The sequence below is a fragment of the Lagenorhynchus albirostris genome, chromosome 2, assembly GCF_949774975.1.
Source record: "Lagenorhynchus albirostris chromosome 2, mLagAlb1.1, whole genome shotgun sequence".
Taxonomy (NCBI): Eukaryota; Metazoa; Chordata; class Mammalia; order Artiodactyla; family Delphinidae; genus Lagenorhynchus; species Lagenorhynchus albirostris.
The window spans coordinates 110,951,353-110,968,983 of record NC_083096.1 but is presented as its reverse complement, the minus strand read 5'-3'; the positions used below and the strand labels follow the sequence as shown (position 1 = coordinate 110,968,983).

General features: G+C 34.5%; 1 protein-coding gene across 1 annotated transcript in view; it reads right to left on the bottom strand.

Annotated features, from left to right (window-relative positions):
- Nucleotides 1-17,631, bottom strand: part of COL24A1 (collagen type XXIV alpha 1 chain) — a 394,686-nt gene that overhangs the window by 211,148 nt on the left and 165,907 nt on the right. Inside the window, exons 21-23 of the mRNA XM_060139635.1 lie at nt 8,459-8,512; nt 7,152-7,196; nt 3,005-3,058 (exon numbers count right to left, since the gene is read on the bottom strand). Coding sequence (XP_059995618.1) covers nt 3,005-3,058; nt 7,152-7,196; nt 8,459-8,512 — 153 coding nt within the window. The remainder of the gene's footprint in view (nt 1-3,004; nt 3,059-7,151; nt 7,197-8,458; nt 8,513-17,631) is intronic.

The following is a 17,631-nucleotide window of genomic DNA, read 5'->3' as shown; positions in this document are numbered from 1 at the left end:
TGTGTCTAATTATGGTTGTGCTGTCCCATAGCCTGCTGGCAGTGTTAAGTAAAATACAGTATGTATGTGTGTGTGTGTGTGTGTGTGTGTGTGTGTGTATATATATATATATATATATATATATATAACCTTTTTAAAATCCAAACATTAATGGTTTCAAATAATAAATTATGAAACTGTATTTGAGTTGGGCCCTGAAGAATAGGTGATTTTTACACTGGTGATGAGAAAGAGCCATTTTTAGTGGTGAGGAATGGCATGAGCAAAGGCTGAACAAAAGCACAGATTAATGAAAGTAGAAGATTAAGTTCAGGGTACCACATATAGTTAATCTGACAGGAATATACATTTTATTTATACCAGAGATAGGAAATTAAACCATCAACTGCTGCTTAAAAATTATTATATTGCAGTGTGGGGTAGTTAAACTCACTGAACAATACTGTAGCCACTCATGATATGTAGCTACTCAGCATTTGAAATTAACTGGTCTGAACTGAAATGTGATGTAAGAATAACATACACACTATATTTCAAAAACTTTGTATAAAAAAATCTCATTAATAATTTTAATATTGATTACATGTTGAAATGATAATATTCTTATATCTTGGGTTACATAAAATATATTACTGAAGGGCTTCCCTGGTGGTGCAGTGGTTGAGAGTCCGCCTGCCGATGCAGGGGACACGGGTTCGTGCCCCGGTCCGGGAAGATCCCATATGCCGCAGAGCGGCTGGGCTCGTGAGCCATGGCCGCTGAGCCTGCGCGTCCGGAGCCTGTGCTCCGCAACAGGAGAGGCCACAACAGTGAGAGGCCCGTGTACCACACACACACACAAAATATATATATATATAAAATGAAATTAATCTCTCCTATTTCTTTTCACTTTTTTTTTTTTTTTTTTACTGTGGCTCACATCTGTGATTCGTATTACATACTCTATTGGATGGTGCTGATTTTAAGCACTGAAACCTAATATTCATATAGGTAATCAGTTTGAAATAAACTTTCAAAGACTATAAAAATTTTCTTTTCTATTTCTGTACGCATTTAGATAAATAGTAAAGAATAAAACATTGTAGTAGTAGGTTGGAAATCCTAGTTTTTGACTGATAGTTCATTAGACAGCTTTTGTAGAAAATAATGTGGCAGGATTTTACATATATATATATACAAATATATACATAATATGTATGTGTATATATACATATATATGATTAATTTTCTTTTATTTTCTCCTCCTTACCCAACGCCCCTCTCAAATTCCAACTAGGGAGATGGACCCTTTGTGATACGTAGTCTTAAGGGAGGTCTGTGTTAACAGGCAGAAAGCAAAAGTTGCTTGCAGATTACCCACATTCATGCTTTAATTTTCAAAGAGCCTGAATGTAGGAGATGAGTTGTCTTTGAGGGCAAAAAGAGACAGTGAGGAATAATTCCCCAGGCCTAGGGAGAGAATAGAGATCCTAGAGTTCTGTGAAAGGCAGTGACCCTTAACCAACCCCCAAGTGCTCCCCAAGAGTGCAAGGTTCCCCTAAGGGAGTGCCAGGTCCTAGTGAATAGCTATGTAATACACCAAGGAAGAAATTTCAGAGACAAGTATGAGGACTGAACATTAAAGAACTTCCTTCACTTCCTAGGTAACACAGATGCCACCTAGATGCTGGTGTAATTCTAGGGAGAAGGCAGGATGTCAATAATGACTGAGATTGGTCTCTTGCCAGTTTGACTGGATGGTAGCTCACAGGTGGATTTCTTAGAGCTATTTGGCAGTACAGGGATTAAATACAGTAAAGGAGAATTAAGCTTTCTATTTATAAATATCATGCTTCTATTTTCTGGGAGTTTTTCTATGTAACTTGAGAGTCAGGTACACATACTCTCCCAAGATAATTTCAGCAACAGACATGCTGACATAATAAAAAATATTTTAGCTCATATTTCTTTATTAATTGACCTCAAAAAGTGTTGTTTGGTTCTTTCCTTAGTTTCTATATCACAAAAACGAAGAGTTTAAAATAAATAATGAACTCTAGCTTTAGCAATACATCTGTGATGCAATTCAATTTTTCATTGAATTTTAAATCTGTACAAATCACCAATTATTATGTTATTTCCTTTCAGACCTTAATGCTGTACATATAAAACCACTGCCTTACTTTATTTTTTTTTTGTTTTTTGTTTTTTGTTTTTTGTTTTGTTTTGTTTTGTTTTGCAGTACGCGGGCCTCTCACTGCTGTGGCCTCTCCCATTGCAGAGCACAGGCTCCGAAGCGCAGGCTCAGCGGCCATGGCTCACGTGCCCAGCCGCTCCGCGGCATGTGGGATCTTCCTGGACTGGAGCACGAAACCATGTCCCCTGCATCGGCAGGTGGACTCCCAACCACTGCGCCACCAGGGAAGCCCCACTGCCTTACTTTATATTTGTTTGTGTTACAAAAAAATCATACAGTACTTGAAAACAAAGCAAGAAAGTAGGTAACACATTTTTTCAATGTCATAAAAGTATGAAGAACACCCAATGATTATGCAGGGTATGTGCTTACTTAGACTTACTGTATATTATTGATTAAAGGACCCAGACTTAGTGAAAATACACACACACACACACACACACACACACACACACATAAATTTTTTATGTGAAGTTATAGTAACTTGTAGATTTCTGTCCAGTGTAATAGACAGACCTCAGTTATGGTTTATTGTCCTGTATCTAACTACACATCTGAACATTCCTTTACTAAAATGCATATCCAATAACATAGACATAGTTGTAGTCATAGATATTTATAGACATATATACAGATATAGATATAAAGACATATAGCACTTCAAATGCTATTCAATATTTGAACAAGTTTTAACATATGACTGGTTCCTTCAATTAATGAGTTGAATAAAATCTTTGACATGTGTTTATTTTATATTGTTATGAAAGTCATAACTTTATCTTTTTGAAAATTATACTTTGTAACTGGTAATAAAGTCAGTTGCTTTACCTTCAAGCCTTCTGGTCCTGATTCACCTGCATACCCCTTTGGACCTGGTTTTCCCTAGAAGAGAACAGGAAAAAAAAAAAAGATATGTTTAATCATTCTTATTTTTGAAAGTTTCCTAATTTATGAAATTCAGACTATCTTATGAGATGAAACACTTCAAAAATATTAGATAAATACATTTCATCAAACTCATTAGCCATTCATTCTACCATGTTTGACTGTCTACTTGCCATGCACAGCTCTAGGATAAGATAATTTAAAAAAATAAGTAAAATACTTAGTATGTTAGGTAGTGGTAAATTTGAAGAACATCAAATTAAGCAGGAAGGGAGATATAAACTGTTGTGGTAGTTTTGTTAAAACTTTTGGTAAGACTGCCAAAAAAGACCTCACTGAGAGGGTGGCAATTGAGTAAAGACTTTTAAAAAGGCACACATTACATGGATATTTGAAGGAAGAGCATTCCAAGCAGAGGTGAAGAGCATGTGTAAAGGCCCTGAGGCAAGAATGTGCCTGTGTGTTGGAGAAACGATGAAGAGTCAATGCAGCTGGAGACAGTAAGAGAGGAGATGAGTAAGAAGGTGAGGGATAAGAAGGGAATGGGGGATATGAAGTCAGGTCATGAAAGGCCTGGCAGGTTACAGTAAGGGCTTTGGTTTTAACTCTCAGTGGCTTTAACTCTTAGCAGGCTTTGAGAAGAGAAGCACCAGGATCTATGTTTTAACAGGATCACTCTGATGTAAGAGCAGAAGCAGGGAGTCCAAAGAGGAGTCTACTGCAATAATCCAAGTGAGAGACGACAGTGGCATTATCAGGGTGGGAACAGAGGTGGCTGTGAGAAGTGGTAAGATTCTGTATATAGTTTGAAAGCAGAGCTTCCAGGAATTGCTGATGGGTCATGTGTGGAATGTGAAAGAAAGAGAAGAGTCAAGAATGAACTCAAGAATGAGTTCATTCAGCTTTAACCTGACTAAAGGGCCAAATGATATGAGGTAGACTGTGAGAGAACAGGTTTGAAGGGTAAATTGAAAGCTTAGCTTTGGACATTTCAGTTTGATAATCTTGTTAGACATCTAAGTGGAGAGATCTTGTGGTAGTTAATACAAGAGCAGAGCTTAGGGGTAGAAGGTTCTGAACTGAACATATAGTTTTGGAAATCACCAGCATTTTGATGGCATTTAAAGCCATAGAATGGACCAGCACATCTAGGCAGTGAGTGTAGATAGCAAAGAGCAGTCTGCAAACCAAGCCCTGGGGTACTCTAAAATTTAGAATTTGAAGAAATGAGGAAAATATGCAAATCTGCTGCCAGAGAACTAGGAGGAAGATAATACAAGTGAAGAAAGTCTTTCCAGGAGGAGAGTGATCTTGTCGAATCTGAGGGATATAAATATTGAGTAATATGAAGACTGAGAAATGATCACTGAATTCAGCAACATGGAGGTCATTAATGACCTTCATAAGATCAACTGTTTCAGAGTGGTGGGGACAAGAATGGTTTCAGCAGATGAGGTGAGGAGAAAAATTATGTAAATCCAATACTTTTGAGAAGTTTTCTGGAAAAGGGAAGGAGAGAAAAGTAAAACCTGGAAGGAAAACCAGAGTCAATACAAATTTTGTTTTTGTTTTTAAGCCAGAAGAAATAATAGTATGTTTATATGCCGATAGGATTGATCCATTAAAGAGAACAAAATTAAGATGTAGGAGAGAGTGGGGAAAATTGCTGGATCAATGTTCTTCAGTAGGCAAGACGATGTAGTATGTAGTGAATGAGTGGAAGTTTTGACCTTACCTAGAAAAATGGCCTGTTCATCCACTAACAAGAGAGAAGGCACAGTAAATGGCATAGGTCAGGGAGGTGGGATTGAAGTGACGGTAGAAACTTGTGAAAGTTCTCTTCTGATTACTTCAATCTTCTCAGGGAACTAAGATGTGAGGTAAAGGGCTAATAGAAGTAAATGGAGTTGAGGAGAAGGATAAAATAATGATTTAAAAATGTGAAAGTAAATGGCTATAGAAATAGAATTCAGAATGTTATCAAAGGGATAATTACAATGTTTTAAGCATGATGAGTAGGGATATGTGGTGATGAGAGAGAAAGGAGTAATGGAATGGCATTAGAATCAATGAATTGAAATTTCTCTTGGGACTGTTGGATTGGGTTATAAGAAAGAATGCACCAGAAAGAAAGGGGATGATGGTTGGGGAATGAGAAGTTTAAAATTGAAAATGAAGAGGTTGCTCTTACTGGTAATGACAAGGTCAAAGGTTTCACCATAGCAGTAAGTAGCTGAAGAGAGTAGAGGACAAAATCCCTGAAGGAGAGAAAGTCAATATCCTGGAGTAATCTACAGTAGGTGGTTTCTAATATCAAACAACTGATGTCTGATTACGCAAGATTTGATTAAGGAGATCACTATACCTCAACCAATGTGTTCTAGGAGTAGAAAAAGTGTGTGGGGAGATTGCTAAAAAGAATACTAATTTATAATATCTACTAGGCATTATATATTTGGATTTTATTATTCCTATTCATTAACAAGTACTCGCATATTTTTCTTTCTTAAAATAAAATAAAGCAAAACAAAACAACCCTCTGGCTCTCATTCTGTTTTGACTACTTACAAAAACTTTAGCAACTTAAAATTATATTTAGGACTTCCACCCAAAAAAGTTGTTCTAATTTTGGTCTCTGCCTTGCTTGAAATTGTCTAGTGGTTCCCTACCAAGCACAAAATAGAACAAAGGATAAAAAAATTATCCTATTATTTTTAAATATCAATTGCTGTCTAATCAATTTGCAGATATAAAAGAAGAAATGTAGTTAAGAGTCTAAATCATTACAGGACTTTGATATTTACAAAATAATTAATAATACATTTTATTCACACTGGAAAAAGCCTTAGCAGGAATATTTCTTTCATCTTTAATAATGTAATACTCAGGCACTGCAGTATATTAAGAAATAGTTATACATCATTATCTACATTATGGAAAGAATCTCACTGGTATCAGGCATTGGCATATTTATAATCTCTTTGAAATCAAGCGATGCAGAGCATCAGTATTGGAGCCATCGCTTTTGGTCCTGTTTAAGTTCTGTCATATTATGGTTATCTTGAGCATGTTATGCTTAAGCATATAATATTAAAGCCTTATTTTTTTAAATCTAAAAATGCAGTCAATTTCTTGCAGGGTTGGTTTCAGATTAGGGATGATTCCTGTGACAAACTTAGAGCAACACTAGGCCTAAATTAATATTCAACCAATAGTAGCAACAATTAATAACAAATATTATGACCGAGTAGGCAAGAGGTGAACATGGTTTTCCTGTTTTCTAGGGAAGTAAATTTTAAATAAGGCCAATTACACTGGAGCACAAATAACAATGGTCTTTCCATTATATAACTCACCTCACAAAAAATGAAAAAAAAATAACAAAAATAACTCTTCTTTTTCTTTCAATAAGAGAGTGGCAGTATATGTGCTAGTTAGGTAAAGGTGCAAAAGAAAGAATTACTGTCTCCTTAAATGTAAAAATACTGTAAGAACCTGTACAATATGATGTTCTCAAGTAAAGAGTGAGATGTATTTCATGTGAGTCTAATAATGCCTCTTAAAATGTGTTGCACACAACTTAATTACTTCATGATATTGTAAACTTTTGTCATGCATCCCCAAATTCTTAAAAAATTCATTTTCAGAACTTGAAAATATGAAATTCATGTATTGCCACAGAATATTATCGGAAAAAAAAAGTTGGACAGAAAATACGTCTTATTTGCTTTCCATAATTTTACTGACAAACTCAGAAAACAGAAATTTCCAAAATATTACTAAAATGGTTAATGTATTTAGCTTTATATTACATTTTGAGAAACTTTATAAATAAATTGTACAAATTACTAAGACCGTAAGACTGAAGGAACTGAAGGAATAAGTAAATATGTAACAGGCATAATATCATTTAAAATATCCCTGGAAAATTTTAGTTATAGGTCTATTTTATTTGGGGGGATTGTATGGCTATAGTTTGTTATAATCTTGGCTCTTTGCTATAACTTAAAATTTGGTGCCATTAAAAAACATTTACAAAACAGTTGCTTTAAGAGAAGCATGCTTTGAAAATTATTTATATGATACCTACTCTTGGCCCCAGTTCTCCAAAGGATCCAATTAGTCCTTCTTCTCCCTTAAAAAAGAAGATCAGAACATGTCATGCCCTGATATAAGTATTTAAAAATGTAAACCTTATTCCATTTATCCTGAAATCTGAAGCTCTTTCTGAGATGTAATGAAAATAATACTGTGATTTTCTTGTATTTTAGAACTATATCACCCCATAATGTTTAAATTTTTTGTGTGACAACCTCATATCTACATTAAGGGGGATATGTACTGTACTACTGGGTTATTTTTCAATTGGTAGATGATATAAGTTAAATATAGAAAATTGAGGGCAGCTAAGAGTGAAAGTGATTAGGGTATCACAAAACTCAGGATTAGGAATCACTGAGATTGTGGATTATGGACAGCCTTTACCTTCTTGGTCTCAATATCTCTGACATAGAGAGAAACTCAAGTTCTTAATAGATGGAAATCAATACACATTGGTATATTAAAAAATTATTGGTACAGAACATGTTTGCTCTTGGCACATTCTGATACTTAATTCATTCAGCAAATATGTTTTTGAGTCTCAGTTCTGTCTTAAGCCTTAGAGATAAGGTATATCAGATCTTACCCAAATGGAGCTTAATGTCTAGAGTTTCTTTTCTTTTTTTTTTTTAGAGTTCCTTTTTGTCTAATTTACAGATCCAATATTTTCGGGATCAAATCAGTTATAATGTCATAAAATATAAAATCCTTAGCATTCTTCTAAGGATTAAACGCTGTATGGGTGGATAGAGAATAGAAAAACTTAAAACAAATAATTTTTATACTTTTTCTCTAAGAGAATTAAAAAGTAATAAATGTGTTTATTCTATTTATTGACATATTTTCTAAACATACTGATTTTTTACCTTTAAATAAATAGTTCATATTTACCACATCTGAACATTTACAGACCTCTTTAGAAATCATATATTCTATTTTATTTATTTAAAAACATTTTGCTCAGTCCATAATTCAATTAAAATATAATATATGGGTTAGAAATATAAAATAGACACAAATGTTAAATATAAATTCTGGTACATATAAGTGAGATTCTAGGCTCAGATTCTTCGGACATTCCATGGACGCCACTACATAAATCACTTAATGAATTCAGAACATTAAAATGATTCCAAATTCCATTCCATAACTGTGAATATAAAATGGTAACTTGAAATCCTCGATGGCAAAAATTGTCCATACTAATGCAAAGTTTTCTTTGAGCAAAAACTAAAGTCCCACAAAAAATAAAAAAGGAAAATCTGAATTAAAAAATTGCTTAAAGGAACTTCATACCTGAGTTCCTTTGAGACCAGGAGGTCCAGGAGGCCCTCTATTTCCAATGAGCCCCTGTAAAGCAATATAAGGACACACAAAATTTTTAGCTCAATTAATACATTTTCAATAGGCATTAATCTCAGATGTGCAATACTATTTGGTACCACTCATTTCCCATTAGGAAGTTAGCAAAATGGGATGGGAGGATAGATAAGCAGAAAACTGCCTGCCATCCAAAAAGTTGGAAAATATATGATAAACTTACTTGTAAACAATATGTTAATGTTCACATAATCTGCTCCGTATGGAGCACCTTTTCCGTATGGAGACACCGTATGGAGACACCTTTTCATAAAAAGTACTCCTAAATTTAAAGCAATAGGCCCAATTGTTAATCTGATACTAGTACAGTAAAAAGATAATAGAGTGTGCACAAAGTCTGAAAACAGATGGAGAAGATATATAGTGTTTTAATATCTGTTAAGAGACTAGCAAAGTCTGGAACACATTATTCATATGAAATGTTCAACTTACTTCCTTTCTTGATGCAAGCTAGTGAAGAGAGAGGAAAATTTGCAGAAGAAAGTAACAATCTGAACATGATTAGGAATTTCAAGATTAAAAGAAAACTTTTGTTAATCTAAATGCATGTTGTTAAAAATCAAATACTCTTTTTTTTTTAAATTTACTTTTTTTTTGGCTGTGTCACGCAGCATGTGGGACCTTAGTTCCCCGACTAGGGATCGAACCTGCACCCCCTACAGTGGAAGTGCAGTGTCCTAACCACTAGACCGCCAGGGAAGTCCTCAAATGCTCTTTGAATAACAATTCATCCAAGTAACTAAAACAAAAATCTTCCTATTTCAGAAAACACTGCATATCATCTCTTCAACATGGCAACATTTTTCATTTTGTTCTGTTCCCCTAACTATGCAATGTGTCAAAGTTTTAAGTAAATCTCTTTTAGAAACTACCTTTGCATTATTGCTTTTAGTAAGTCTATAACCATTAAATGGTTTTATCTAATTTTAAACTGTAACAAATAACTATGCCAAATAGCACATCTACCCAGGTGACTGATTTTTAGTTTGGAATGGAGCAGAGTGACAAAACTGCATGAGAATCTTTCCTTCATGATATATCTTGGTCTATCATTGCTGTGTTCTAACACAATCAAAAAATGAAAAACTTCATCGGTTTAAAAGTCTGTAATATGTTATCACAGGCTTATTCTGTACATAAGCACCATTCAAGAAACTGCATCAGTTTAGGCAATAACCTAGAAGTTTTGCACAGCTTTCTTACTTTTAATAGGAAGAGATGGATTATTGAAATGAGCGTATACTGTTCTATGCAAGTCCAACATATATTCATCTTTTTTCAGGCAAAAGCATCCTAATTTTCCTTAAGGAAACAGTCTTTCCCCATGTGGTTTGAGGGGAGGTGACTCTACCCCTGACTAAATTTAAGGGTGGATATGTGACAGGGACCTAAGTCAGCACATTCTACATCCCTAGAAACAGTGGTTGGTTCAGTAATGAGCCAGAAACCCAAGTTAGTCCAACTAAAGAAAATTTTGGACTACAGTGGAACAACTGGGAAGACAGAATAGCATTAAGAATGATGTAAACCTAAAGAGAAGGAAACTATGAAGGGGAGAGAACCTGAGAATGAAATCAATGAATTAACAAATGGAGTGATTGGGTTCTTACGATATTTTGGGGGGTCCTGTGTATAGTTGTGTTTGAATTCCTAAACTTCTCACATATTTATACAATCATATTTTAGTTGAGTTTCCATTACTTACAACTGAAAGAATCCTAACGGATACAATGACTTCTAAATCTTAATATCCAAAATGCTCTTGTAGAACTCTAAGTAATAGGTTTTTAAATGTTTAGACTGAAGGTCAGAATCAGAATGCTGCGATATTTAAATTCCACCACAGGATAGCTAATGTTTAGTTATTTAATTCATGTGTTCATTCATTTTTTTAATCTGACATTTTATTAATTTTCTACTATGTGCAAGGTCCAGTAAAAAGTACACATGAGGCCTGGAGTATACAAATATAAAAAAGACACAGTCCCTGTTCTCAATGAATTCATAATTTATTATGGGAGAAGGCAATTTAAAATAAAAATCAGAATACGAGTTGTAACAGAATTAGAAGTATAAGCAAAGTGAAAAGGGGGACTTAGATGAAGAAGCAAAATCTTTTCTGGGAGGATCAGAAATTTTGTAACATGTGAAAATAATTTTGTATTGAATTATGATAGGTTAATAAAACATGTAGTTAAAAATAAGAACACACCAAAAACTTATCAACAATTGCAAGGTCTCAAAAGGCATTGATAAAGGTACAGTTTTAGGTTGGAGCATATGTTTAAGAAACTGGCTTAGCTCCATACCCAAGGTGTAACCAGAAGAGGGGTGAGTTATCTAAGAGAACTAGATTGTGCTATTCCCTCACTGCAGCTATTTACCCTAGGGAAATGGCACCCTGACTAAAAAACAAAAATAACCCTTTCAGGGAGGCAAATAAGCCCAGGTTCCTTTTTCCTTTCTCTTCCAAGACTACCTTATAATCTTAAAAGAATAAAAGCTGCATTAAGGGGGAAAAAAACTAGTTATATGCTATTTACGTGAAACGCATCCAAAACATAAAAATGAGGAAAATTAAATTTCAAAGAATGGGAAGAGATATGCAAGTGATTTACCAGCCCCAAAATAGCTGGAGTAATTATATTAACATTAGACCTAATAGGCTTTAAGGTAAAACAGATTATTAGCATTAAGAGGGTCACTAAATAATGATAAAAGGCTATGTTCACTAGGAAGAGAAAAGACAATTTTTATGCATTTAGTAACACAACTTCTAAATATATACATTATAAACTGATAAGGATAAATTGATAAATCCACTATTAGAGAGGAAATTTTAACACATCTCTGCCAGAAATTAGTTGGTCAAGCAGATAAAAATCAGTAGGAACAGAAAAAACTTAAATAGCAAAATTAATAAACTTGATCTAATGGCCATATATAGAAAACTGAATCCCCAAATTGGAGTTTACACAGTCTTTACAAGCATACATGAAAGATTTATGAAAACTAAAAGATACCCACAAGAAAGGATATCTATCAACAGTTCTATCAATTAAAAAAGTGTAGTATATCTACACAGTGTGTTACTATATAGTGAAAATGAACATGCTGTAATAATATGGATCAACCTAGAATGAGCTGAAAAGATAAGATTGAGTGAAAGAAAAAAGTAACTGAAGAATGTATATACAGTAAGTCCCCTATATACGAATGAGTTCTGTTCCGAGAGCATGTTCCTGAGTCCAATTTATTCCTAAGTCCAACGAAGTTAGCCTAGATACCCAGCTAACACAATTGGCTATGTATATCACTGCTGCTTTTATGCTTGCTTCCGGACATCCTGGGCTTGAAATAAAGATACTGGACTACTGTACTCTATACAGTACTGTACAGTATACAAAAGCACAACCACTTGTAGAGGACACACGCACGTGACAATGTATACCAGACACATGAACTAACTTACGTGATTGGACATGCAAATGCACATTTCTCATCTTTGAAAGTTTGCAACTTGAAGGTTCATATGTAGGGGACTTACTGTAGTATGATTTTATTTATGTGAATTTCAAAAATAAGCAAAATAACAAATATTATCAGTATATACATGGTAAAAGTATGATGAAAACAAGAGAATGGTTAACTGTTAATGCCAGACGGGAAGAGACAGATATGATTAGTGAGGGATTCACAAGGGGATTCCCATGATCTATTTCTTACCAATAATAGGGTTTGTTTCATTAATATTTTTAAAACTGTGTACATGTTTCATATTTATCATGTTAAACACAAAAAAATTTTTTTTGAGTTTTTAAATGTTTTCATTTTTTTTTATTGGGGTATAGTTTTTTTACAATGTTGTGTTAGTTTCTGCTGTACAGCGAAGTGAATCAGCTATATGTATACATATATCCCTTCGTTTTTGCATTTCCTTCCCATTTAGGTCACCACAGAACACTAAGTAAAGTTCCCTGTTCTATACAGCAGGTTCTCAATAGTTATCTATTTTATATGTATTAGTGTGGATATATCAATCCCAAACTCCCAATTCATCCCACCCCTTCTTTCCCCGCTTGGTGTCCGTATGTTTGTTCTCTACATCTGTGTCTTTATTTCTGCCTTGCAAACAGGTTCATCTCTACCATATTTCTAGATTCCACATATATGCATTAATATATGATATTTGTTTTTCTCTTTCTGACTTACTTCACCCTGTATGATATATACAATGGAAACACATAAAAATTTTAATGTAAAATGTATAAAATCTGAAATTGAGTTTGAATTCCAGCTCTGAAGCTTACTAGGGGCATGACCTTAGTATCCTTATCTGTAGAATCATGTTATCATAAGCATTATAAGGTAATAAATTTTATTTGTTACAACAAATAAAATGGTACCTGGAATATAACAGAGACTCAATAAATATTATTTCCTTCTTCTCATTCACTGCACATTGATTAGTGTTTGCAACAGTTTCTGAACTGGTATTTTGCTTTTCTTCCCTATGCATTCACCAAATTCATAACAATAATTTACTATTATTATTCTTCCTAAAACATCTCTTTCATCATCTCACTCCTCTCAATATCTTCCACAGAGAAAAAGAGTAGAGCTCTTGTATGCAATTGAAGTTAAGTTGTTATCAGCTTAAAATAGAGCATTATAACCATAGGATGTTTTATGTAAGCTCCATGGTAATCACAAAGAAAATACCTATAAAACATACACAAAAGGAAATCAGGAAGGAATCAAAGCATGTCACTACAAAAAAAAATCAATGAAACATAAAGGAAAATAGCAAGAAATGTAAGAGGGACAAAGAAGTTACAAGACAGAAAGCAATAACAATTAATAAAATGACTATAGTAAGTCCTTCCTGATCAGTAATTACTTTAAATGTAAATGGATTAAAGTCTGCAATCAAGATTTAAAGTGGCTGAATAAAAAAAAATCCATAGTTGTATCTATGAGAGACTAAATTTAGATTTAAGGACACACATAGGATGAAAGTGAAAGGAAAATGATAACCAAAAGAGAGCAGGGGTGTCATACTTACATCAGATAAAAGAGAGCAGGGGTGTCATACTTACATCAGATAAAACAGACTAAGTCAAAACTATCTCAAGAAACAAATAAGGACATTGAACAATGATAACTTTCTTCATTATTTCGCCAGAAAATATAACTATTATTCATAAATATGCACACAATATCAGAGTACCCAAATACATTAAGCAAAAACTGACAGAACAAAACAAAGAGAGAGCAACACAATAAATGCAAGAGATTTCAATACCCTACTTTCAATCATTGATACAACAACCAGATAGAAGATCAATAAGGGAACAGAGGATCTGAACAATGGCATTGACCAAATTGACCTAACAGACATATACAGAACAAAGTAGCAGAATACACATTCTTTTCAAGCACACACAAAACATTCTCCAGCATAGCTCACATATTAGGTCACAAAGCGAGTTTTTAACAAATATAATAAGATTGAAATCATACCAACTATCTTTTCTAACCACAATGGAATCAAACTAGAAATCAATAGTAGAAGGAAAAGTGAAAAATTCACAACTAGGAGACAAATAAAAATGAAAACACAACATACCAAAATTTATGGGATGCAGCAAAAGCAATACTAACAGGGAATTTTATGGTGGTAAACATCTACATTATAAAAGGAGAAAGATCTCAAATAAATTACCTAACCTTACACCTCAAGGAACTAGAGAAAGGAGAACAAATTAAGTCCAAAGTTAATGTAAGAAATAAAATAATGAAGATTAGAACAGAAATAAGTGAATTAAGAGTAGAAAAACAATAGAAAAAAATCAACAAAACTAGAAGTTGATTCTTTGAAAAGATCAATAAAATTGACGTCTTTAGCTAGACTAAGGAAAAATAAGATAAGGTTCAAATAAAATCAGAATGAAACAAGGCAAATTAGAACTAATGCCACAGAAATAAAAAGGATCACAAGAGACTAATATCAGCAACAAACTGGATAACCTAGAAGAAATAGATAAAATTCCTAGAAACATACAACCTACCAAAACTGAATCATGAAGAAATAGAAAATCTGAACAGATCTATAACTAATAAGGAGATTAAATCAGTAATCAAAAAACTCCTAGTAAATAAAAGTCTAGGACCAGATGACTTCACTGGATAAGTCCACCAAACATTATAAAAAGAATTAATGTAAATCCTTCTGAAACTCTTCCAAAAAACTGAAGAGAAGGGAATACTTCCAAATTCATTTTATGAGGCCAGCATTACCCTGATACCAAAGCCAAATAAAGACACTACAAGAAAATAAAATCACTGGCCAATATCTCTGATGAATATATACGCAAAAGTCCTTGGAAAAACTAGCAATTGGGGGGCAGTCCAAGATGGCATCTCTTCCCATGGACACACCAAATCTACTGCTACATACGAAACAATTACCACTGAAAAAGAACTAGCTAAATAGCTCCTCCAAGACAAAGGATAAAAGAGGCACATTTAAATAGGTAGGAGAGGTAGACATGTAGTTTCACCAAAAACCCACCTCCATTAAGCAACCCACAATAGGGAGGGCTCTCATGGGTCTGGAGCTACTTCCTGAGATGCAAGGGGCTTGTGTCAAACCTTGATACCTGCACTGAAAAGATGAGGCCCCCAAAACATCTGGCTTCGGAAACCCAATGGGACTCAATCCAGGGGAACTGGGGGGCTGTGAAATCTGAGCTACTCCTTTTGAGTGACTCAAGCATGGTCTCACACTTCCTGAGACTCAGTGTAAAGGCAGTAGTTAGAGAAGTGCCTGGACTATATGTGAAGGAGATTCATTTATTAATCTTAAAGTGACTGCTGGAGGGGCAGGTATGAGTTGGGACTTTGCAGATGGAGGTTCTGGTGAACACCATTTTTGCACTCTCCCTATACCTTGCTAGCACAAGTGGGTGCACAGAGACACAGCCTTCCTAAAGCACAGTATTGTAAGTCAACTATACTTCAATAAAAAAGAGTACCTTAAAAGTATCATACACCAAAATCAAGTGGGATTTATCCCAGGGATGCAAGGATGATTCAAAATCTCTGCATCAAATCAAGGTGATACAACACACTAACAAAATAAAAGATAAAAATCATATGACCATCTCAATAGATGTAGAAAAAAGCATTTGACAAAATTAAACATCTACTTATGATTAAAAAAGAACCCCTCAACAAAGTGGGTATAGAGGGAATGTACCTCCACATAATAAAGTCTATATATGACAAATCCACAGTGTATATCATATTCAACGATGAAAAGCTGAAAGCTTTTTTTTCAAAGATCAGAAACAATAAAAAGATGCCCACTTTTGCCACTTTTAATCAACATAGAATTGAAAGTCTGAGCCACAGCAATTAGGGAAAGGAAGGAAGGAAGGAAGGAAGGAAGGAAGGAAGGAAGGAAGGAAGGGAGGAAGGAAGGAAGGAAAGGCATCCAAATTAGAAAGAAGTAAAATGGTCACTATTTGCAGATGACACGACACCATATATATAAAACCATAGAGAGTCCACCAAAAAACTGTTACAAGTAATAGATGAATTGAGTAGAGTTGCAGGATACAAAATCAATACACTGTTGCATTTCTATACACTCATAACCATCAAAAAGTGAAATTAACAATCCCATTTACAATTGCATCCAAAAGAATAAAGCACATGGGAATAAATGTAACCAAGGAGGTGAAAGACCTGTACACTGAAAACTATGAGACATTGATGCAAGAAATTAAAAAGTACACAAATAAATGGAAAGATAGTCCACTACAACAGTGGTCCCCAACCTTTTTGGCACCAGGGACCAATTTCGTGGAAGACAATTTTTCCACAGATAGTGGGGGCGGGGTATGGTTCAGGCAGTAATGCAAGCGATGGGGAGTGATGGGAGCAGCAGATGAACCTTTGCTCACTTGTCCGCCCCTCACCTCCTGCTGTGGGGCCCGGTTCCTAACATGAACCCGTCCATGGCCTGGGGGTTGGGGACCCCTGCACTATAAAACATTACTGACAGAAATTAAAGAAGACACAAACAATGGAAAGACATCCCATATTCATGAACTGGAAGACTTAATATTCTTAAAAGTCCATACTGCCCAAAGCAATCTACAGATTCAATGCAATCCTTAGCAAGATTCCAATGGAATTTTTTGCAGATAGGGATAAAAAAAGAATTCTACAATTCATATGGAACCAAAAAGGACCCTGACCAAAACAGCTTTGAGAAAGAATAACATGTCTTGACTTCAAAACATATTACAAAGCTACAATCATCAAAACAGTTTTGTACCAGCAAAAAGACAGAGATATAGACCAATGGAACACAATAGAAAGCCCAGAAATAAACTGATGCTTATACCATCAAATGGTCTTTGATAAGGGTGCCAAGACTAAACAATGGAGAAAAGGTAGTTTCTTCTACAAATGATGTTAGGAAAACTGGATATCCACATGCAGAAGAATGAAATTGAACCTCATCTTACACGATACACATAAATCAACTTAAAATACACTTACGTCAATAAGCAAATGGATTAAAGACTAGTAATCCCTGAACCATAAAACTCCTAGAAGAAAATATAGGCAGAAATCTCCTTGACATCAGTCTTGGTGATGATTTTTGGATTTGGCACCAAATGCAAAGGCAACAAAAGCAAAAAAGAGACTACTGGGACTACATCAAACTAAATACTTCTGCACAGTAGAGAAAACAATCAACCAAGTGAAAAGACAACCTAAAGAATGGGAGAAAATATTTGCAAACCAAATACCTGACAGGGTTTAATATCTGAAATATATAAGGAACTCCTACTACCCAATAGCAAAAATCAAATAACACAATTAAACTAATGGGCAAAGGACTTGAATACATATTTCTGGAAATAAGATGTACAAATGGCCAAGAGGCACATGAAAAATTGTTCAACATCACTAATCATCAGGGAAATGAAAATCAAAGCCATAATGAGAGACCAGCTCACACCTGCTAGGATGGCCATTATAAAACAAACAAACAGAAAATAACAAGTATT